This window comes from Denticeps clupeoides, chromosome 7, assembly GCF_900700375.1.
Source record: "Denticeps clupeoides chromosome 7, fDenClu1.1, whole genome shotgun sequence".
Taxonomy (NCBI): domain Eukaryota; kingdom Metazoa; phylum Chordata; class Actinopteri; order Clupeiformes; family Denticipitidae; genus Denticeps; species Denticeps clupeoides.
This window is the reverse complement of record NC_041713.1, coordinates 12,798,456-12,822,343: the sequence shown is the minus strand read 5'-3', so window position 1 is coordinate 12,822,343 and position 23,888 is coordinate 12,798,456. Positions and strand designations below refer to the sequence as shown.

The following is a 23,888-nucleotide window of genomic DNA, read 5'->3' as shown; positions in this document are numbered from 1 at the left end:
TGCCTGTTTGCTCTTTATGTTGCCCATATTGTCTGTGTTGCACACATGCACTTTATGTCAGTATGTAACTTTGTCTAATTCTTCACATGTTAGATGTAGCACCAGGTTCAAGAGAAACGTTATTTAGTTTCACTATGTACTATTTAACACGTATATAGATGAAATTACAATAACTTCAACTTCTTAAGTATGAATCACACAGCCTCTTGAGGTTGTGACGTTATAGTCCTGGGTGCCCCCCTGCTGGTCACAGATGCAAACTACATATATCAAATGAAGGACAGCAGGTTTGTATGCATTTATGCAAAAAGGTACCTTTCGGGTTTAGAATTTTTTTTTTGGTGGTGGTGGTTGAATTCAGTGATGGTACATTGAATTAGGGATACCAGACCTAAAATAAAAACAAAAAGAACAACGTAAGTTTCTGCAGATTTCCGTTCTGTCCAGTGGCTATTTTTGACAGATTGTTTGTTTTGCTCCACCCTTCCAGTCTGCAGGACTGCAGGATACTGAAAATTTCTACTGTGAGACTCCATTACTGTAACTTTCAGAACAGGGAAGCAAAAGAGATCATGCATGTTTAGTGCTTTAAAATACTTAATGACTTATTGACTGCTGTTGGAGGCAATGTTGTTTCCAGTAAGGTAAAGTCAAAGTCATTGTGATACACTGCAATACAGCATGTGGTGCACACAACAAAATGTGTCCTCTGCTTTAAACCCATCAACCCTTATTGAGTAGTGGGCAGCCATGACAGGCGAGGAGCAGTGTGTGGGGGCCTCAGTGGCATCTTGGGGGATCGGGATTCAAACCGGCAACCTTCTGATTACGGGGCTGCTAGTTTTATTGTTTCTTTATACATATTTTCAATCCAGGCTCTGGTTTCCTCCAGGTTCTCCGGTTTCCTCCTGCTTCCTCCAAAGGCATGTACACTAGTTGAATTAGCTACTCTGAAATGTCTATAGGGGTGCGTGTGAGTGAATGGTGTGTGTGTGTGTGTGTGTGTGTGTGTGTGTGTATATATCAATAATTTTTTATACGGAACAGGCAACAGAATGCATTGCAATAGAAAGATATTTATTTATAGCATACAGAGACTAAACATGAGCCAAGACAATGTAAGCACTATATACTTGTTTTCAGGAACTCAAATGTGTAATTGTATAAAATATGCAGTTATAATATTTGAACTAATGGAATTCCAAAGCATTGGCCACAAGTGAAATTTGTCCATGACTGAATTGTCAGTTGTGATTGTGGTCAAAATAACAAATCAGGAACAACAACAAAAAAAGTCATGTTGTTTTAGATTAAATGGTTTTCTAATTGATTCCAGTTATTTGAAAGTCAATAAATGTTGAATGCAGTGAGCATGTTTGATATCTGCTTCCTAGCAACATGCATTAGAGTTATTTCAGAAACATTTCTAAAGAGTTCCATCATCGTTGATATAAGCATTAGCAGCAACTTGATTCAGGAGGTTGGGACTTTCTTCTTCAAGATTTTCCTCCGGATAGGGGCGGCTGGAGCTGTGTTGGTGTTTTTTTCAGCCTTCAGCTCATCAATGTAGGTCTCAATGGGACCAAACTTTTCAGTTAGGTCACCAAGATGAGCCTTCAGGGCATTGAACTCTTTGTACAGGTCATCCAAAGCCTCAGACAGGGGCTGAATTCTAATGGAAAGAGAGATTGGATATTTGGTGCATGACCAGGCTTATTTTTAATGCAACTGGTTTAAGAAAAAAAGTGACTCTCAAACTATAAAGGGCAGAAAGACTTCCCATGTTGTATGGAAAATCCATTTACTTTCTCTCTGTCTTTCTTTTGGTGTAATGAGACGTTCTGTGTCCTAGGTAATTTACGTCAGATGAGAATAGATGTGTTTATTTGCCGACCAAAGGAAGCTCTGGGGTTCAGACTGTGTCAGCCAGGAAAAAGTCCTTTCAACACTTGGAATGTATAAAACATTTTCTACTACCTGGAGTAGTCAGGCAGCAACGACTGGTGGTCATTCTTGAGGAGATTCTTCATTTCATTCAGGATGTCAAATCGCCAGTTGTCCAGGACCTGGGTGAGGTTAGCCACCCCTCGCATGCTGACTTTCTCTGCTGCAAAGCCAAAGAATCCAACTTCATCCAGGCCGCTGGCACTGGGCTTCATTTTCTGCTTTCCTTCTCTATGATTATGGTCACTACCCAAAACTCATGTGCTCAATCTTTGGACTAGGCACTTAAAACTGAATGTTGTAGATGCTGGATGAAGAACAGAATGCTCAACAATGGTACATTTCTTATATTACCAAATCTAAAAGAAATACATTAGAAATGTAATGTTGTGTGCTGCCTATAAAATGCAGTTAAAAGCAAAAAACTCACAGCCATCACGGTAGTTCCACTCATCAGTAACAGGACGTTTCCTCTGGCCCAGAACTGTCACGATGGCCACAGCCAATAACAGTACACTGACTTTAATATTCATGGTGGCACGGACACCTACAGAGTCAGAATAAGCACGTTAAACCCACCCACTTACAAACTGAGGAATGTGACTCGATTTAAACTTTTCTTGTAAATTAGTTTAGGTTTTCAAAATAAGTCTGCAAAGATGCAAAGTGGACTATGCAGAAAAAAATCTTTAAAAAATATTTTCTACACAAACACCATTAATGAAACCATCCAAAACAATCCAGTCCAAATTCAGATGTGAACAAAATGCCTAAATGATAGTGGACATACCTGTCTGCCGAAGAGAGACTAAATCTCCACTGAAATATCCAAGAACGAGGGATACTCTGCAGTGCACATTACAGAGCACAGAAAATATACAGAACACCACCCCTCTCGTTCTCTCTCTCTCTCTCTCACACACACACACACACACACACATACAAAATGATCTTGTTGTAGCAAGTCAGTGTGTTTTGAGACTACAATCTACCCTGAAGATGTGTTCTCAGAGTGGGATATCCTGTATTTATGTACCATTGAAGCCTCATAATGAAAGACTTTTCATGGCTATTAACTAGGCATAAATAGAAATGGGATCAGAGGTTGAAGAGATGTGTGACATCTGTAAACAGCTGTTTACAGAAAACCAAAATTAAGCAGAAGCAAAAATCTTTGGTCACTGATAGTTGATTTTATGCCACATACAGCACTGGGATCCTGTTACATTTCTCTGGTTATACATATATGTATTTGTGTGTGTGTGTGTGTGTGTGTGTGTGTGTGTGTGTGTGTGTGTGTATATATATATATATATATAGAGAGAGAGAGAGAGAGAGAGAGAGAGAGAGGGAGAGAGAGTTTTGAAGGTACTCATTTGCAATAAATTCTAGTTGAGTTGACAATTGTCATCTTTTTGTAGGGTTTATTTAAATATATGAAACTACCCTACTTATGAAACTGCCTTTTTTAAAGTAGCTTTAGCAAAAAAACTAACCTTCTTCACGTGTGATGTAGTTGGTAGCTCACAAAGCTATAATTTTACATTTCCCAAAATTATAAAATGAACTGACAGCAAAGTATTTCACAACAATAAGCATTTATTGTCAAATGTTACTGTTTATGTTGGAAAACAAGTGCACCTTAACTTTCCATTAAGGGCTATAAATCCTTTATGAGGTGTGATAACATATGGGGTCAAGCAAATATAACAATATGACAATACTGGCTACAATCTTCTGCAATGGGTGACATGCATTAATGTTTACGTTCATGAAAAGGCTGAATTCTTTTCACGTTTGTGGTGTGTTGGTCGCCGTGTTGCAGTCGCCGCTATGTGGTGAAACTGGGGCCCCGCCCCCTGCACGTCATTGGCTGCTTTCTTTGTCAACAAACCTTGGACGACTGAGAACCCTCACAGATATTTAAAACTTCCGTTTCCGGCTTGGTTGCCGAGCAACCGCGAAGCGGCCCCTGCGCCGTACAGAACGCGCAAAAAATGTGCAGCAGCTGACGTGTACGTCTCATTCAGTCACGGCAGATTTTGTGTTTCAGACTTTTTCAGCTTTTGCGTCAATGAGCCATGATGCCGACGACGATTAAGGACGGCGAGTACACCGCTACGGTGTACAAAATGGTGGGTGTTTAGCTCGAGAGCTTCTAATCGTGCTTCTGATAACTTGCTGTTGCAGGGGATGCTCTACCTTAACGATTTGTCGACTCGCTGTTAATGGACATTGTTCATTATAAATAAAGAGAATTTTGTAACAGAGGGCGTTATACACCTTCTTCTCACACTGCATTGTAATGTGAGCTAAACTGCATTCACTGCTTAGAGAGCACGTAGAGTGACTGTCGATGTTTTTTATGCAAGATTAAAGATGCACGCTACGGAGACGCTATTAACATCCTAAGCAATGAACTTCAAAAACATGTAAAGGTACGTTCAATTGCCTTTAATACCTCTATGTTTTTTTATAAATACAGTTCAGGCCAAAAGTTTGTACACAGTGTGTTTTCTTTATTTCCATTTACACTGGTAGTATCTCACTAAAGAGGATATATATAATATATTGTATGGTATGATATTACTTGAGATTTGTCGCTATTTGCATGACAATGGAATAAAGTAACTAAATACAGTAAGTTCCATACTTGAAATGTATCCTAGTGACTTAACAGCAGTACATATCACACTGGCAGTTACTGGCAGTTAACTTTCTGGTGTTTATGCACATTTCCAGTCAAGGGCTGCCCTTTCGCTCCTTGGGTACTGTTATTATCACATGCAAGACTTCACCAATGCAGCAGAGTGTTATGAGCAGCTCACACAACTGCACCCAGAAGTGGAGGAGTACAAGTTGTACTATGCCCAATCACTATATGGCGCTGGGGCCTTTGCTGAAGCAATGAAGGCTACTTTCCTCCTGGATAACCCTTCCAGCCAGACAAAGGTGTGTAGCCACTGCCCACAGTTACATCACATTTGAACATTAATTTCCCAGTTTTATTTATTTCCCCTTGGTTTGTGTATTTGGTGGTAGTTTTTTAAAAAAAAAAGGTCCAAAATGCAACAACACCAACAACAAAAAAAGCTCAGAAACAAAATGTATAGCACAATAAAAGACAGAACATGAGCCATCCAAAACAGATCATGCCTGCCTGGGGATATTACAGTTACAAAGAGTGTGCAGCAAGTGAATGTAGGTGGAATGGTGAAGGTTTAAGTTTCTGTTTATTATTTTTTATTTGTAATGGTTTTTTTTTCACCTTCAGTTAATAAAAGGGTGGTGGTAGAACTAGGGTTTTTTATTTTATTTTTTATTTTAATTTCTATCTTATATAAAGAAACGTTGATCTCGGGCCATGTTGCAACACGAGCAAACAGAACATGTAAATGCGGAGTTTGTAGCAATACCATGACAGAGGGTGTCATGTTATATACAGAAAGTGCAGTATAAAATGGTTCAGTTCAGGTTGAGGAGTCTGATGGCTTGAGGGAAGAAACTAACAGTGAAGGCCCGGATGCCATGGATGGGAGGAGGGAGAAGAGTATGTGGGAGGGGTGAGTGGAGTTTTCAACAATCCTGGTGGCTTGGCGGATGTAAATGTCTTTGATAGGGAGGGGACAGAATCTGATGATCTTCTCACCTGGTCTCACGATCCTCTGTAGGGTCTTGTAGTTTAAAACATTGCAGTTTCCATACCAGACTGTGATACAGCTGCATGCTCTCTGTGGTTCCTCTGTACAACTGTAGAACATGGTGTGGATTTGGGGTGGAAGATGCACTATACTAAGTAGAGATGCCGCTGGGCCTTCTTGCTGGTGTTGAGGGTCCACATGAAGTTATCTGTGGTTGATGTTCTGTACATTGTCCACTGAGGAGCAGCCGATGCTCAGCAGTGTGTTTTGCACTGAGCACACCTGGAATGGTATCTGGTACAGCAGCTTTCCGCAGGTTGACTCTGAGCAGAGATTTCCTCACATCAGCCATGGTCAAACAAAGTACCTGGTCATTAGGAGGTTCTCCTGGACTACCAGCTGTTTTGTGCTTCAAACTATGCATAAAAGTTCTTGAGCGTGCCCGGAAAAGAGGCCTCACCATCACAGGAGACGCCCTGTAGTTGGATGATAGCCACACATCCCCAGTGTCAGTGAAATGGCTGTGGATTTTCTGGGCAAGGGCACACCTCGCTGCTCTGGTTTCACAGTCACAGGTTTCACAGCCCTGGTTTCACAGTCACAGGCTTAAACCTCAAGCTTGGAATAAGAGTATTGATTGAATGATCTGAAATGCTTGCGGATGATTATGAAAAAAATTAATTTTAACCTCAGGTTTAAAACTGTCAGCGGAGTTAGTTAGCATCTACAGTATCTGTGTATGGGGCTAGACAAGCATGCATCGATCACCCACAACATGCAACAAGTCGTTTTCAGATACAATGTTAACAATATAATAAATTTTGGGCTTCTCTTAACCCACACAATTTTCTCTTTTAAAATAGATGGTTAAACTTCAGGCTGCCATCAAATATCGTGAAGGAGAATATGCCAGTGCAAAGGTTAATCTGCACGTTCATTACTGTTAAATTAATTTAATGATATGGAGAAAACATTGAAATGAATTACACATGTCTTACCAATGACTTCAGTCCTTAGTAGAGCAGCTACCACAGGATGACCCGGACTATGATGTGGACCTCGGTTGTTTGCTGTATAAAGAAGAGGAGTATGAAAAGGCATGCAAGAAGTTCATGACCTCCATGCAAGTACAAGGCTACCAACCAGGTGATTTACTTCTTTTCTTCACACATCTTCATATTTTGTTGACATATTTCACAATGTTCTGGGTGAATGATGTGTACATATCAGATAGATCAATATTATCACATCCACATTTTGAATGGCTTTCATCTTATCTCAAGTCAAAGGAAATAAATCAGCTCCAACACTATTATCATACCTCTGCAGACAGTGTGGTTTCTTTGTGCTCTTCCACATCTTCCCACAAAATGTGTGTATAAGGATTTTGAAGTCAGCCACACCCACATAGGACAAAGAAACACTTGGAATGGTTGTCCCCCCCGGCACTCTGGGTAATAATTTTCACTTGTGTCAGGATGTTAGGCAAAAAGTTTTTGCCCTAGATTTGTACCAGAGTTTTGTGCTGTTGGATAAGGCTTAGCACATAGGGAGTTTTGCTCATGTTGCATTCAATAGATTAATATAGATCAGTGGCATTAGGGGCATTCATAATCATTTTATTTGTCAAGTATACACTCACTACACAAGTTATTTGTTTAGTAGCAGGGACAACACAGCCACATTGTAAAAGGGTGAAATGAGTAACATTGGAAAAATGGGTCTTATCTAACTGAGAATGTTTTTTTTATTTCTTTATGTTGCTTGTGTCTTTCAGTTTTGGCATATAACATAGCGCTCTGCCATTACAAACTTAAACAACATGCACCTGCCCTCAAATACATTGATGAGATAATAGAGCATGGAATTAGAGAACATCCAGGTGTGTGTTTTCACTATGTCACCTATACATAACAATGCATTTGAAATTAGAATTAGTTCATTTACTTTACTTTTTATTTTTTACTTTTTTTTCCAGAGCTCAGTGTTGGTATGACAACAGAGGGGATAGAAGTGAGAAGTGTTGGAAATACCCTTGTGTTGCGTGATACCGCACTGATTGAAGCATTTAACCTGAAGGCGGCCATAAAGTACCAGCTCAAAAAATGTGAGATGTATTGCTTTCAGCACATTAAACCTGTTAAGTCTATTATTACACGTTGGCTTTTTAATATTTTTCAGTTTGTGGTTTGTTTTGCATTGCATTCCCAAAGCCTCTCATCACAATCTAAAGGGCTTTTTCAGCTTTCTTTAACATGTCTTTCATGTTTATTTTGTATGTTTCACTCTTACCTTTAGATGATGCTGCACGAGAGGCCTTGACTGATATGCCCCCAAGATCAGAAGAGGTACAATGATCATTGCACACTGTGTAAATCATTCCACTGTTTAAATCACAAAATATATTTTTGATAGATATTTATATTTACTTAAATAAGATGCTTTTGCATTGTTTAATAGAGACAAAAAGCCAAATCCAGACCCTGTTTCAGTTCTCCCATGTGAACATTTTTTAAGCCATGACGACTACCCCTTTGGTCTCAAAAGATCTGTAGGAGAATCATCAATGATTTTCCACACCAGAAAGCTTTATTTTTCTACAATGATTTACCTGTGGAAACAGTGAGATAAGCCAGCGTGCCCGATCTGAACACCATTTCACCCTGTTAATGAAATCTCAGTTGGAATCAGAACAGGATGCAGTCTAACATCAGCTGCTTGTCATCAGATAGGCTTTTGGTTGACATTTCATTGGCTTTTCTGTCCACACGGTCCTTGACAGATGAGGATTAAGTGAAAAAAAATTGCGTGATGAGATCACACTGTCTTTACAGAAATCTCAACCCAACCAGCCATGCTTGGCTAACAAGAGCAGAAAGGCATTCCGTAATGGGGAGGCACAAACAGGGCTTTTCTTGCCCCTCCAGCTGCACAATTGTTGTACTGCAGGGGCATGTCTGTAGAGGAAGGCACCACACCTGCATACTGGAATGACACTTGGCTGCTGGGACATGTCCTTGTGCTAGTCAGCGGTGGCGGTCATAGAGAAATAATGAATTCAAATAGAGGCCTTCCCTTACATAAGCTCTTATTAAACATGAGAAAATAAGAAATTCACCCTTTTCTCCAGCATAGCCACATCTACAGCTGTGTTTTGGAGAAAGAAACGCACCAGACTGAAATCAAATATCAATGCTAATGTAATTTATGGGAACTATTGTTTTGAGAAACACTAGTTTGTATATAGGTGGATTTATAGTTGTGTCTGATCATGGAAAGAACTACAATAAAGCTCTGAAGGTGTCCTGTGGTATCTGGCACACAGACGTTAGCAGTAGAAGCATTCCATTCTGTGAGATGTGAGATGGGTTATCCACAGATGATTCCTGTTATTCCAGTACATCCCACAGATGCTCAATTTGGGCAATTTGGAGTACTGAAAGAGGTTGAAAGAATTAAAATTACTTTGCTGTGTTAGGAGATAAAACTGAGTTTGGATCAGTGTGATACCTGTTCAGAGTTTTTAATGAAAAGCAGATACATGAGAAAGCTGTGAAATGAAACTGAAGTAAACTAAATATTTTCTGCCTCCCAGTTCTCCCCAAGAAATGCCAGCTGCCGTGGTAGATAAATGAGAAAAATCGAATGAATGTCCAAAGTCAAATACTGCCCTCTGGTGACTCATTTCTCAATAAACTGGACGAGGACACTGACACACTTTGTGTTAGATGCCTCGAGAGTAGCAAGAATGTTTTCAGACAGGTTGACTGATGTCCTTGGAATTGATTTTCTCCAGCCGTTCATTGTTTAAAATTGGGTCCACTGGAGAGCCATTACAGTTAATACTCAGCTCCTAGGTTTGGAGGGTGGAAATAAAAAAAGGAACACTATGCATGTGTCAATGCATGGCTTTTACAGAGGATAAATGTTCATAATGCATTTGTATTGGACACAGGAACTGGACCCAGTAACCCTTCACAATCAGGCCTTGATGAACATGGATTCCAAGCCCACCGAGGGCTTTGAGAAACTGACCTTCCTCCTGCAACAGAATGACTTCCCTCAGGTCACTTTTGGCAATCTGCTGCTGCTTTACTGTAAATATGAGGTAAGGCGAACATGGCATCAATATAACAAAACTCTCAGCCCATCTTAAGCTGTTAGTAGGAACATACTGAGGATTTGACATGTGCCATTGATTTTACTTTCTGGTGTAAACCTGTTCCTGGAGCATTTTAGGTCATGTTGAAAGAATCTCTGTGTTGTGTTAGGAGTCGGCGGGTTCAGTGTGCTCCCTGATGAGCGGTTTTATGATGATGATGCCGTTTATGCATAGCTCATTAAAATGCCCAAGATGTGCTTGTTCTTTGTTTTTCCTGCCAGTACTTCGACTTGGCTGCAGATGTGCTGGCTGAAAATGCCCACCTGACGTACAAGTTTCTCACACCGGTAAAATCTCTATCAGACCCACAGGAATGTCTCTGTCCCTTACCAAATTTAACAAGACACGTTATTTTTGAACAAGATGAATGATCTCAGTCACGGTAACACAAGAAAAATGATGTGGGGATTATTTCTCCCTTTCCTCTGATTATTGTTTGTTCCTGTTGCGGAGCCTTGATTCAGTTAGGTGCCACGAATAAGAATAAAGTGTTTAGCTTTGTTCTACACATCCATCCTCATCAGCATCAGTTGCTACGCTGTCTGCTTCTGAACTGCGCCGCTGAATTCACAATGCACTGCAGCTTCAAGATGTCAGTGTTCCTCACTTCTGGGTAATTGCATTGAACAGGCATTAGGCTCAGATGGCAGTGAGGGACAAAGACCTCCAAAAAGACTCATTAGACCCTCCCCCACTAACCTTGATGCATGTTATGGTACAGGGGTGAAATTTTTATTTATTTCTGTTTCTTTTCAACAGAAAATACATACTCTATTCATATACTATGCTTCTGTATTGCTCAGGATGAATTAAATGGTTGGGCAATGTTCTATAAATAAATATTTAAATTAAAATCCACTATATTCTGGAATAGCGACTGAATCGCATTTTATTACATTTTGTGACAATTAGGTCCTTTCTGATCTGCAAACTATTTCTAATCCTTGTTTTGATTAGAATTTCTGATTATCTTTCCCCCTTTCTCTCTCATATCTAGTATCTGTACAAGTTTCTTGATGCCATGATCACATGCCAGACCGCCCCAGAGGAGGTAAACAAAAATATATTTCAAATGCTTATATATTAATGAAATGTGTTTATTGAGCCCTCTTGAATAGGAATATGACTTGTGTTCTTGCCTCCTCTAGGCTTTTCGGAAGTTTGATGAAATTACAGCAGAATTGACAGAGCAATTGCGTAAGGTGACCAAACAGGTAAAAACACATTTTTCTATTTTGCCAAGAATAAATATGTTTTTATTTGTTGATGAAGAATATGTAGTCACAGAGCTTTTAAAATCTTCATAAAGGTACAGGATGCACGCCACAATCGGGATGATGAGGCTTTGAAGAAGGCCCTTCATGACTATGATGAAGTTCTTGAGAAGTCAGTAGCGTTATTTTGGACCATTCACCCTAAATTCTCCATGGCTGCCAGTATTCCACCATCACTGTAATTAGTCTAGTGGCTTATTATGTATTTCTGTAGGTATGTTCCTGTGCTGATGGCCCAGGCTAAGATCTACTGGAATCGTGAGAACTACGACATGGTGGAAAAGATCTTCCGCAAGTCAGTGGAGTTCTGCAATGAGCATGACACATGGAAACTAAATGTGGCTCACGTGCTCTTCATGCAAGAGAACAAGTACAAGGAGGCCATTGGATTTTACGAGCCCATCGTCAAAAAGCATTATGATAATGTATGTGGCAAAATGCTTACCCATTATTATACTAGTCTCTGTACAATGTAAAGTTACTTAGTTTATTGTCTTTTGGGGGGAATTTCACAGTCCTCTGTACTTTTTCCATGTGAATTCTTTACTTTTTCATATATGAATTATTCACATGCAGTTAATCACCACATTTATGTTTATACAGGATAATTACACAAAAAAAATTCCACCGTCCAAAAAATGCATATCACGTTTTTATCTTAAGGTTGATAGTTATTCAATTTATGTTCATTGAAAATAATGAAAGCCTTTAAATGTCATTGTATTTTTTACAGGGGACTGAATAGTGTGTTAGTGTGTATTTATTTCAGTGCATATTTATTTTGCTCCTCCATTAGCTGGAACAGTGTAACATTCAAGAGTGTCCCTGCAAACGAAAGCCTTCGGTAACCTGAGCTGTGGCAGTTTTTGCTTGAATGCATGGGAATTGTTGTGTAGTGTTTTTGTGTGTGTGTGTGTTTGTTTGCTGTGTACCTCTGTCAGCCTGTGGTTATTCTGCCATTAAACCAGCAACCCTGTCCTCCCTGCAGATTCTCAATGTCAGTGCCGTAGTGCTGGCCAACCTCTGCGTGTCGTACATCATGACAAGTCAAAATGAAGAAGTAAGTGGATTTTCATGTACTGCCATTAGATCAGAAGCTCAGGCAACATGCCCCTTGGTCTTGTTTGATTTCACCCTCATATGCATTGGTGTGTAGCAGAAGCGGATGTGTCTTCATGTCTCGATGTGTCTTTAAAGGCAGAAGAGTTGATGAGAAAGATTGAAAAGGAAGAGGAGCAGATTTCCTATGACAACCCAGATAAAAAGGTCTTTCATCTCTGCATCGTGAATCTGGTGATTGGGTGAGTGTTGTAATAATGCTGCGGTGTAGGGTGCTGTAGAACAGTCAGATGTCAGGGGTTGGCCATATTCGCTGACAACTATCATAGGATACCATGCTTTTTTTTCTTACGTGGACTGTTTACATATGACTTAAGTCTGCATGCATGTTGTGCAATAAATAGATTAGTGTGAAAATAGGTTTTTGTTTAATACATTTAACAAGGAACTAAAATTAATTTAGTATAAATAGTAAACACAGGTAGTCAGTGTAAATTGAATACATTTATATATTGAATCTTGACTTGATTTTGCTGAATAATAAAAAAAAAGGTTTGACTTGAATAAAATAGAAAAGCTGTATATGTACATATACAGTATATTACCACCTTAAAACCTCTGTGATCAGCACCACAGACAGCGCCTGTTTATTATTTGTTAACTACATTTTATTAATGCATTGGCAACATATAATAGGGACAATGTGTCATAAAGAGGCTTTATTAAGGGGGTGTATTAATTCAATCTATTAATTCTTTGGTTTACCACCTGCAGAAACCTATACTGTGCCAAGGGGAACTACGATTTTGGCATTTCACGTGTAATTAAGAGCCTGGAGCCTTACAACAAAAAGGTTTGCTATTTTCAAGTTCAGCATCTTGCAATTATTGGAGTCATATTTCGAGAGCTTCCTTTGATCATTTGAATGCAGTACCCAGCACGTACCTCGCCTTAAAACAGCTGAGCAAACAGAGCCCATGAGCCGGTTAGCACATTTGTATTCTCATATCCTCATGGGTATTGCCGCACTGCCGCAAAAAACAGAACTGTTGTTATCTCACAGGCCCAATGAGAGACCATTTTGCTGCTTTTGAGGCCCCTGACTGTCATGAGTGTTGCAGAATGAAAAGTTACAGCACTGAAATACAATGCAATGCATTTAGAGAGAGACTGTTTTAATATCATATTGAGCATGTGTGTGCTCCAGTCAACTTTATAAAAGCTAATTATCTTTGATTGTTAGTCCTTACTGGGTGATATTTTTTGAAGAATAATTCTTTGAGCACCACAGGATATGTCACAGAGCAGCGCCACCTACAGAGCAGAGTGTAAACCAGCACATTGTTGTTTGCTGTTTCACCACAAATGATTTGCCAGGCCTATAATTCAAAACGTCTTTCTTTCGCCACAGCTGGGCACAGACACTTGGTTCTATGCTAAGAGGTGCTTCCTGTCGCTGCTGGAGAACATGGCCAAGCACATGATTATGCTTCGGGACTCCGTGGTGCAGGATTGTGTCCAGTTCTTGGAGCACTGCGAGTGTAAGGGACTCTGCTTATTGTAGTGTTGGACAAAACAGTGTCTTATTACTTTGTTTGTTAAAAAAAATAAATAAAAACAGAAGTTTAAATCATGCAGGTGTAGCTCATGTAAGGATCAGCACATGGGTAGTGTTTGCAAAAGTCACATCAAATATTTCTTCAGCAGTTACTAGTAAAGAGTACTTTATTAAAAAAATCCATAGGGATGATAGGCAGCTGTCATGCACCCTATGTCTTCATTTCTGTCAGTATGTAACACCCTCGGTTGTTGTGCATTATCCATCTCCTTCCTTCCTCCTCCATCACAGGGCCATTAGCAGACATCACAAATGTCTCTGTAGTAGTCAAGTTAGGACCATGGCCACTACATCTAGCGGGTAAGGAAACGGACCCGTAATCGGAAGGTTGCTGGTTCTACTCCAACACAGCCAAGATGCCACTGAGCACAGTCCCATCCCACCACACTGCTCCCTGGGTGCCTGTCATGGCTGCCGCTGCTCACCAAGGGGGATGGGTTAAATGCAGAGGACACATTTTGTTGTGTGTGTGGGGTTCCTTGTGGGGTGCTGCAGTGTTTCACAATGGCAATTACTTTCATCTAACCAAACATGAAGGCGGGTTATCATCTTTAAATTCAAGAATTCAGATTTGCAAACTAATGAACATGACATTCACAGAGTGCTGCGACTTATATAGTGCTTCAAAAACATCATTATTATGTATCAATACATGCAGAATTTAAAGGCCAGTTTTTACGCCTATACTTTACTGTTACTTTGGCAGGACTGGTCAAACATTGAAGAATGATTAATTGAGAACAGGTTACAATATGTCTATAGCTAAACAAAAATGTCACCTCCCTACATTATAACTTTCAAATCTTTCCTCTACCCGACATTTAAATAAGAATGATGCATGTCAGTTGACCTCAGTCAGGGACTTGTTATTTTTAATGCAGCTCAGTAACCTTCCACGAGATTTCAGTTGCACCGCAACTGTCATGGGTTGCTTAATTCGCTTGGGAAGGACTTTGAGTTGTGAGGGCTTAAGTAGAAGGTGATAATTAAATTTCAGAGCAGTCATCCTCAGTGGGATTAATTATTTTTTCATCCCTCCTTCTGAAGTGCACGGGAAGGATGTGCTGGCAGTCATCGAGCAGCCCCTGGAGGAGGACCGATTGCACATTGGAAAAAACACGGTTACATACGAGGCCCGTGTGCTGAAAGCGTTGTTCTACGAAGTCACTGGCTGGAATCAGTAATTTCATTAGTCTACAGTTGTGCTGTGCATGATGCACAGGGCTTTATTTTTTTCCTCAAATGTTCAGTCTATATTTCTGTTTTGCTCAGGTGAGACATAAAATATCATGACTATGTGACCCCGTTAAAGAATGACAACATACACTTTTGTATACAATGTGTATGATAACCATGCTGACTTATGGATTGCTAACAATTAATCATATTTTATTATTATTAAAAAAATGATTTGTAAAAAGATGAAGTCCATTTCAACAGTAAACTTTGTAAACATAGTTTTGGCTGTTTTTTCTTCATCACACCACACTTGCTCCCTCACGCAACCATGGGGATCATAAAAAATCATTGCCTTCAAAATGGTCCCATACTTGAGAAGAATTTGTCATTAATAATCAGATTATGATAATGGTCTCTTCGTTATGTCATGCTCTGATATGTAGTATTTCAGATATCCTCCCAGAGCACTCATTGCTACCCCAGTCATGTGACTTGAACATCCATCTGCAGGAGGAGACATCCAAGTTATTCATGCCTTTTCAAGCTTTAGTCTAATTTTAACCACGAATTTCATCTAATGAAATATGAAATATTGTGAACTTCTTAGCACCTTGAAGGGTTTTCTCTCTTCTTTTAACCCTCCTGTGAGGCTCTATATCCAAAAGTTCTTCCACAAAACTGAAGGAGAAGTCTTCTACAAAGGCAATAAACACAAGCTGGTTAATGCATACCATATGGCCTTACCAGATGTCCCCAAACCACTGCACGTTGTGTTCTCCTAATAACAAATGTGTGTGCTAAAATTCATTTAAATTCTAATCATGATGGAGTTGATGCTTGGCGCTCACCCTCCTTCCCAAAGCACCCTGAAGTGAGGTCCTGCCACATGAAAATATGCTCCAGCCATTCCTGTTTGTAAAAGTCTGAAAAGCCGGCCAGACCACACAGAAGTACTGCAGAGAACAGGATTTGTCATGGACCAGGGCTCAGAGATGTTAATGATATTATCTCTGTTGTAAAACACACCCAACTCAAGAGACTTACTGTTTTCAATGAATATGTCCTGGGTTTGACCAAGGAACCCATTTTTACTTAAGTCCTGATTACTTTTCATCATATTGGAGCAGAATAGCTTCTGATAATGACGCACTGTCATGTTGACGTGAGACAGCCTCATTTCCCCCCTCAGCATCCGGGAACACCCATTCTGTGGCAGAAGGCAGTGGAAGTTGTCACACTATATTTACACCTATGCGACATGAGAGGTTCTTTTCAGGATACTTTACCATTGTCCCAATCATAAAGTACAGAAGTTGGTGTGAGAGCGAATAGTGAGGGCACCCAAACCGCGTCATGGTGTCCCTGCAGGTTTTCGTAACGATGCACGGTGTCCCGTTATCTTTCCTTCCAAATGCACAGAACCCAATGCCTTTAATTTGACCGTGGATGAAACATATGCATATACATAGACATACAAGACTGAGAGACAACGCCATACCAGGTGCCCAGAAGCAGCGTCAAGCACTTGTCACTGAACTGCTCATCAAAGCACTCCATCGCTCTGACCGATGTGTACACCAGGGAGGGGTCTGTGGCGCTCCACTTGTGAGGCAAGGACCAAAACGACGTCTCCATCAGCGGCTCAAACTCTGCAGCAGTAGCATCAGAATACTGTTATCTTTAAAAAAAAAAAGACACTGTTGTACAGTTGCATGGGTTATAAACGTGTTATACCTCTGTAGTATTTTGGATCAGAGCCCTGGAGTGACCTTACAGCTTGGGACAAGCTGTTGTCCAATCTTTTAACCAGAGCTACCACCGCCGACCGCTGAGAAAGGCTTTCCAGGTCTCTTGGCCATAACCTTACGGCTTCTAGAAGTTCAACTGCACACATGAAGCACAGCAATGAACACTTTCTCCTTTATTGTCTGAAATTTCACTCTGCCTGCAAAACGTCTAGTTGAACTGTTCTAATGCAGTTTTAAGTCCTGTACAGCCACTGTTTTAGAATTCATTAAGATAAATCTGTCATGGTTTGAAGATTTCACAAATAAGCATTTTAATAATATAATGTAAAATGTAGAATATATTATAAGCTATCAAGAATTCTACTGAATTTCGAGTGACACATTTGGTAGAAGAAAGTGTTAGTTACCATGAAGGATTTTGTATCCAACCACGCCGTCCAGGTTGATATTCCTGAACTGCCTCTCCAGGAAAGTCACCCCCTTGGATAAACTCCAGATCACATCGTCGACGACCTCCTGTCGCGCGGCGTGCACCGCGCCCAGCACAACGATCAGGTTCGCGATCGTGTGGTACTTCACCATCATCGCCGGGTTTCGCCCGGAAAGCGAGCGGCTGCGTTTCTCTTGCGTAACCGCCGCACAACTGCGCCCGTCCGGAATCCCGACATCCATTCAGCAGGAGGAAAAGCGACGGGTCACGTGTCCTGCTGCCGTTCGAAGGTAGGCGAGACCGGGATCACATTTAACACATTCCACATAGTCCATCGTTTAGGGCACCATGGGGATATCTTAGACATATTCCACCAGTTATCCAACTTGGTGGGATGTAAAACTTGGGCGTGTGTTTAAAATAAAAATAAACTAAAAACAAAATCGTCATCCTTTTGGTTTACTGTATGTTGTTCAATGTTCAGGTTCTATTAGGAACACCGATTCACGCACTCATTTTCACACCTGAAAACTCACGAAAAAGTCTCCACCATCAGTATGATTTCACTACCGATCTCAAATTTCCCATTAAAGTGTGTCTGTAAAATGTATGGACGCATACACGTGTATGTATGCATATGTCATACCAAACAGGCTTTAGGAATGGTTTTCGGTGGATAGCAGGTTGCTGGTTATTACGTAATTCGGATCACCTTTATGCGCATGCGCGTGGCGCGTCATCACGTCGCAGCGGAAACAACCATGGCGGCCGGCGGCCTGTCCGCGCCGCTGGTTCTCGGGTGTTTGCTGGCTGTCGCGGTTGCGGGGTGTTTCGGCGCGTCGGCAGTGGGCCGGTGTGGGTTGTTGGCCTCTGCTGGCGCCGTGGCACTGGGCGTTTTAGCCGGGCTGCGTCGCAGGAGACGCGGCGCCCGCCAGGCGGGCCGCGTGTGTGTGATGGTGCTGGGCGACGTCGGGCGCAGTCCGCGGATGCAGTACCACGCCGTCTCCCTCAGCAAGCACGGACACCGCGTCTCGTTTGTCGGCGTCTGTGGTAAATGCGCTTCTTTCGCACGCTCTGCTGGGTGAACAATGAATACATCTTATTACGCGCTCAGCCACGCAATAACGCCATACCATTCCCAGGTACCAAACCTCACCAGGATGTACTGGGTGATGAGAAGATCCAAATAATCCCAATTTCAGAGGTCAAAGGGCTGCAAGGTTGCAGTTTATTCTGATTGGAGTATTGTTTGGAGTGGTTCATCTCCAAACACCTCAGTCACATTTATTCTCTTTATTTTTTAGTCGGTCCAAAGATCCTGGGTTATTTTACCAAAGTGGTGGTGCAGTCGGTGCAGCTGCTTTGGGTGCTTCTGAAGATTGGAGCTCATTCCCATGTTCTCATGCAGGTACGTTGTTTTTTTGTTTTTTTTTTTTCGTGCCTTGAATGTGCTGCAGTTCAAGTTCTGTTCACGTTCCTATTCATCAGAATCCCCCAGGACTGCCAAGCATTGCCATAACGTGGCTGGTGTGCAGTTTACAGGGGAGCAAGTTCATCATTGATTGGCATAATTATGGTTATACCATAATGGCCCTAAGCCATGGGCAAAGCCATCCTGTTGTGCATGTGGCCAGATGGTTAGTATGTCAAAATAATAATAATAAATTGCAGAAAGTCTTACATTACGAAACTGTAGCTTTCAGGAATAGTACTGTTTTTGTTGTTTCTCTCAAAGGTATGAGAAGGTCTTTGGACGATCTTCGCATTCCAACCTGTGTGTTACCAATGCAATGAAGGAGGATCTCCAGAGGAACTGGAAAATTAAGTAAGTGTCAAATTTCGTTGTTACATAATTCCGATTGTAGACAAACTGTCCTGTAAACTGATTACCCCTGAACAATGACACCATGACCCCTAAAGCAAGAATATCCAGTCAATTAGGTTGTTCGATTATACGCAACAGTGTCTCTTGAGAAGCTGGACTGGGAAACGTGATCTGTTGAATTGTCGCTAATTACTCACCTTGAGAGACACACACACACACACACACACACACACACACACACACACAGTGCTGGTGGTAGTAGCCTAGTGGGTAACACACTCGCCTATGAACCAGAAGACCCAGGTTCAAATCCCACTTACTACCATTGTGTCCCTGAGCAAGACACTTAACCCTAAGTTGCTCCAGGGGGGGGACTGTCCCTGTAACTACTGATTGTAAGTTGCTCTGGATAAGAGCGTCTGATAAATGCCGTAAATGTAAATGCTAAAGTCCTGTGAGTCAGAAATTAAGCTTTTGTGACTATCCCGAAAGCAAGATTTAAATGTACAAGAAATTTGCTTGTACAGGGAATGGAGCAGAATACCTACTTGGTAGAAGTACATCCTTAGATGGAATATATGCCCTGTACATAACTGCTACCTCTGAGACCTAATCTTCTATCTTTCCTTTTCTGTTTACAGGGCAACCACTTTGTATGACAGGCCACCGTCATTATTTAAGGAGACACCTGTTCAATTTCAGCATGATCTCTTTATGAGGATGGCCAAGCTTTATTTACCCTTTCAATCAAGGTTTCTCATCTAACTGTGGCGTTTTAGGCTCGTTTTTTTTGTGTGTATGTTACAGAATTACCATATATAATCATAGCGTTTGTCCTTCAGTATGGAGCCCACTGGTGATCATGTGGAGCTGACAGCTTTTACAGAGCACAACACAACCAGCGGCGTTGTCCAGTCTCTCCCTGGACGCCCTGTTCTGCTCCTGAGTAGCACCAGCTGGACTGGTTGGTACTTCCTCGTGGAGCATTATTGTTAAGTTATTCTTGTAATACCACTAGAGTGGTTAAAATAGACTTTTTCCCTACCAGAGGATGAAGATTTCTCCATTCTGTTAAAGGCTCTTGAAGGTAATATTGCTGTTTTGTTTTTTTAAGTTTTATTTTTACTCTGTTTTACTAAACTTTTTGATTATTTTTCTTCCCAAAAGATTATGAAGGGTTTCTGAATGCAGGAGAAAATCTCCCATCTCTAGTGTGTGTCATCACAGGTATGGCATTTTCCAGAAGGCTGGTGTCTCATGACAATACATCAAATAACATAATGATTTGCTTGTTATTAAATTCAAACCCAGATTCTGTATTACAGGCAAAGGTCCACAGAAGGAATACTATAAGAAACTCATAAACTCCAGATGTTTCAAGCATGTGAAGTTCTGCACTCCATGGTTAGAAGCAGAGGATTACCCTGTGATGCTCGGTATGGTTGGGTGAATAAATAATTAGCATAGTAAGCTTTGCATGCAGTCTACACTTTTTTTTTTTTTTTTTTAAATAGTGGATAATTATTTCAACAGGTTCTGCAGATCTTGGCGTATGCCTACACAAGTCCTCCAGCGGCCTTGATCTGCCCATGAAAGTAGTGGATATGTTTGGCTGCTGTCTACCTGTATGTGCCGTTCACTTTCAGTGGTGGGTTTTTTCTTTTCCCCCCTAACCAGTCATCCCCGTTTATGAGGGCAGTCTGTGAGATGCATACAGAGTGCATCTTTCAAAAGATCCCAAAAAAAGGGATAGATTTCTTGTTGCAGAGAAACCTTAAAGAATATAATTGGGAACTCTCATTTTAGATCCCTGGTATAAATCTAGCTGTAATCTTAATGCTTATTATAACCCTACATTGAATTATGAGGCATGCAACTGTCAATGTAAAACCGTTCACATTAACCCGGCATGGAGGGCATAAAACTGCTGTATACCATTTTAGCTCTTGTTACTGTAATTAGCTTTTTTTTTTTTTTTTTTAATCTTTCAGTTTACATGAACTTGTGAAGCACGAGGAAAATGGACTGATATTTCATGATTCCAAAGACCTAGCTGAGCAGCTGAAAGTAAGCATTCTCTTCTTTATCCTCGTCATCTATAAGAAGTTTGGGCTTGTGTTGCCAGTCCTCTCATGTTATGTCCTCTCCTTGTATCAGATGCTGCTCTGTGATTTTCCAAGCCCACAGGGCAAACTTGCCCACCTGCGCAGGAACCTGAGGGCCAGTGAGCAGCAGCGTTGGGATGAGAACTGGGACCAGACTGTCCTTCCCCTGCTAACTGATCAGTGCAGTTAACCAATAAGCAGGCCCAGTTGGACTGGCTTGTATTCTTTCACCAAGCTTATTCACACCCACCTCAAGCTCATCAGCATTCCACTGATGTAAATGTGATGTAAATAGAACCACTTTGGTAACATTTTTACACATAGAGTTTTATCAGTTCAATACAAGACTTTCTGTTATATGGGAAGACTTTGGTGACAGGGCCTGGAACCACAAGGTGCTGTACAGCAGCGTTTGCTGAAAAATAAACATATTTATTATTGTCATTTTATATTAATGTGATTTTTTTTAAGGCAATTGTGAATTTAACTGAGCAGCACTCACTGAGCTGTGTCTTGAAAGAGTTGTATGTTTCCGGGTTACGAATTGTTGAAGCAATGTAAACCTCAGGTGGGGATCCTGGGCCAGCACACTTCAGAATCTGTGACAACAGACTCACCAGGCAATTGATAATACTGGGATCATACACCACATCTGCGATAAAGGACTGGAGTGAGATATTTGCTGAGATTGCCGGTAAAGTCTTGCAGGTCCTACCTACCAGCAGCAATCACGATATCCACTCCGATACTAGGCAGCTTATCCTCAGGCACAGACTCCCAGTCGAGTTCCTCTATATGGACCGACACACCAGAGATTTCCCCATCTGCTGAGCTGTTCAGATGAACGTTCTCTCGTAGCCTTTTCAACACACCATGGTGGCAGTCACTGAACACGTACTTGCTGGGTTTGCAGGATCGACACAGAGCAATTCCAGTCAGCCCTACTCCACTACCAAACTCCAGCACATTCCTAAAAATGGAAAAAAACAGGTAAAAACAAAAAAAAACAAAAGTATATGGTGAATAAGTTAAAGCAATAATAATTTTTTTTTTTAATTATTCACCTTCTGCTGAAGACCTGCTGGTTTTCAATGGCCCATTCTGTCAGGTACAGAGCGGCCTCCCATGTCACCAAACCTGTAGTGCCCTCTGAGATGACAGCTACACTTTCTGTGAGACTCACCACATCCCCTGATAGCTAAAAAAAAAAAAAAAAACATAAAATATGACACTAAGGAACACCTAGCTCGAAAATAACTACATTAGCAATACGTACCATCAAGTAGCTTTTGTAGCAGATTGTTTCTTCTTCAAGACCTAGAACTTCACTTAAAGCATCATAAAGCTCATCAAGTGGTTCTTCTGCAGTGGCTTCATGCTGTGGATGTAGCAACACAATGAGTACACACAGGAAATGCAATTGCACATAATTTGGACGAGTATATTAACTGCTATAAATATGTGCAATGTCATAAACAAACCTTTTTAATCAGCTCCTGCAGGAAGAGCCGTCTGTATTTTACGGATGGTGGATATTTACGGCAAACTGTGTGATGATATGTCTGACGGAAAGTCACTAACATTATTAATTTACATAATCTCATTTTGATAACACAAGTTACTTTATCCCCATAACTAGTGGTCAGAATTATGAACAAGTGTGACATGTATGTAGTACTTCTTACTACTGGGTAGTTACTACTTACTACCTGGTAGTTCAATGTATGTGACAGAGTTATGATAAAAGCCATACAAGCACTTTGAATGAACTTCCACAATAAAATTCTGTGAACTCTATAAGCATTCAGACAAAACTATTGCTCCAAATATTTAAATGTATAATGAGTGTTTATGAATAAAATAATAATTATGAAAAACCTACATATGCAACTAAAATGACCAAGATGGTGTGATGCACGGGACAACAATGTCACTGGTCTAAAAGCTACATGAGTGCTGTCAAGTTTAACATAACATAACATAACAGATATCCAGTACTAACAGTTAAAATGTGGTGCATTGTATGAAAATATTAATTAAGTCAGATGCACTATTCAACATAACCTATATAAACTGAATTTTGTTTTGAATTTCATTGAAATTAGTACAAATTTTACATCACAAACGACGTTCCACATTATCTGAGTACCCATCTTAAATATTCGGACAAGTGAAATCGCCCTATAAACAGACCACATTCTAAAACATTCTCAATACCTCGTTCAAAATATCAAGAATCACGTCTGATGGTTTGTCGGTTTTAAGTTTTGCTTCAAGGACCTAAAACCAAACATATTTATGAGTATGTTATTTGAATTTGCCTTTTGAATTATCTATATTCATGACACATTAAACGCTAATACAAGAAAAGAAGAAAAAAAAGCAAACGTAAACTTAATTTGCCAAAAAAAAACAATACGTTAAAATTACTTTAGAAGTCAGTTAGTTTTAAACGTTTATGATTAATAATAGTAACTGATGTGATGTAGTGTGTATGTGACATGTACTTACGTCCCATGGAAATACATTTAGCCGACACATTGCCAAGAATAACTTTTTAAATGCAAGACTAATGTCTTCTACTCGTCGACTGTCTATTTGCCCATTCGGACTCTGGTGTGAATTAGGGTCCATCATTATTTGGTGAAATGGCAGGAATAAGATGTTTTCACGTGTGGCGGAAGCGCTTCCTGATTACCCAGAACTCTGTGTTTTGCGCCGCGGTGGCCGATGGTTAGTGTAGTTCCTGCGGGAAGGTTTCAAAACGATGCGAAAAAATGCCTGATGAGTAAAATGTAACTGGAACGCGTCCGCGGTTAGAGCCTGAGGCTGGACCAAACAGAACGTTGAGATAAACGCTGGCTGTCTGACCTCGCCCTTCTTATCTCTCAAAGTAACCGATT

At 40.6% G+C, this 23,888-nt stretch overlaps 4 protein-coding genes across 10 annotated transcripts; 2 read left to right on the top strand and 2 right to left on the bottom strand.

Annotated features, from left to right (window-relative positions):
- Window positions 1-3,890: 3,890 nt before the first annotated feature.
- ift70 (intraflagellar transport 70) lies at window positions 3,891-15,155 on the top strand. Its single transcript, XM_028985026.1, has 19 exons — window positions 3,891-4,079; window positions 4,317-4,382; window positions 4,687-4,896; window positions 6,449-6,505; window positions 6,596-6,731; window positions 7,363-7,467; window positions 7,564-7,692; window positions 7,884-7,933; window positions 9,541-9,693; window positions 9,969-10,034; window positions 10,745-10,798; window positions 10,896-10,961; window positions 11,057-11,133; window positions 11,236-11,446; window positions 12,010-12,081; window positions 12,219-12,322; window positions 12,855-12,933; window positions 13,492-13,621; window positions 14,746-15,155. Exons 1-19 carry the CDS (start codon window positions 4,026-4,028, stop codon window positions 14,880-14,882), a joined length of 1,956 nt encoding a protein of 651 aa, XP_028840859.1. The 5' UTR covers window positions 3,891-4,025; the 3' UTR covers window positions 14,883-15,155.
- On the bottom strand, window positions 14,894-17,329 carry c7h16orf89 (chromosome 7 C16orf89 homolog). Its single transcript, XM_028985038.1, has 8 exons — window positions 17,033-17,329; window positions 16,612-16,761; window positions 16,376-16,526; window positions 16,164-16,281; window positions 15,922-16,084; window positions 15,726-15,830; window positions 15,488-15,571; window positions 14,894-15,381 (listed from the first exon to the last, which is right to left on the bottom strand). Exons 1-8 carry the CDS (start codon window positions 17,295-17,297, stop codon window positions 15,278-15,280), a joined length of 1,140 nt encoding a protein of 379 aa, XP_028840871.1. The 5' UTR covers window positions 17,298-17,329; the 3' UTR covers window positions 14,894-15,277.
- On the top strand, window positions 17,059-21,434 carry alg1 (ALG1 chitobiosyldiphosphodolichol beta-mannosyltransferase). 5 transcript variants are annotated; one of them, XM_028985033.1, is made up of 13 exons: window positions 17,794-18,105; window positions 18,198-18,275; window positions 18,360-18,463; window positions 18,544-18,692; window positions 18,791-18,880; window positions 19,522-19,632; window positions 19,723-19,844; window positions 19,929-19,967; window positions 20,048-20,107; window positions 20,206-20,316; window positions 20,414-20,528; window positions 20,872-20,947; window positions 21,038-21,434. In XM_028985033.1, the coding sequence occupies exons 1-13, from the start codon at window positions 17,817-17,819 to the stop codon at window positions 21,173-21,175; spliced, it is 1,482 nt and encodes a 493-aa protein (XP_028840866.1). In that variant the 5' UTR covers window positions 17,794-17,816; the 3' UTR covers window positions 21,176-21,434. The 5 variants fall into 5 exon arrangements, with proteins under 5 accessions (XP_028840869.1, XP_028840867.1, XP_028840866.1 ...); XM_028985034.1 differs by lacking the exons at window positions 17,794-18,105; window positions 18,198-18,275 and adding an exon at window positions 17,060-17,345; XM_028985036.1 differs by lacking the exons at window positions 17,794-18,105; window positions 18,198-18,275; window positions 18,544-18,692 and adding an exon at window positions 17,059-17,345.
- On the bottom strand, window positions 21,292-23,877 carry eef2kmt (eukaryotic elongation factor 2 lysine methyltransferase). Of its 3 annotated transcripts, XM_028985042.1 has the most exons (9): window positions 23,497-23,875; window positions 23,203-23,265; window positions 22,467-22,547; window positions 22,262-22,363; window positions 22,050-22,183; window positions 21,884-21,955; window positions 21,705-21,817; window positions 21,488-21,637; window positions 21,292-21,400 (listed from the first exon to the last, which is right to left on the bottom strand). In XM_028985042.1, exons 1-9 carry the CDS (start codon window positions 23,620-23,622, stop codon window positions 21,300-21,302), a joined length of 942 nt encoding a protein of 313 aa, XP_028840875.1. In that variant the 5' UTR covers window positions 23,623-23,875; the 3' UTR covers window positions 21,292-21,299. The 3 variants fall into 3 exon arrangements, with proteins under 3 accessions (XP_028840875.1, XP_028840872.1, XP_028840873.1); XM_028985039.1 differs by having other exon boundaries at window positions 21,705-21,955; window positions 23,497-23,869; XM_028985040.1 differs by lacking the exon at window positions 23,203-23,265 and having other exon boundaries at window positions 21,705-21,955; window positions 23,497-23,877.
- Between the last annotated feature and the right edge of the window lie 11 nt (window positions 23,878-23,888).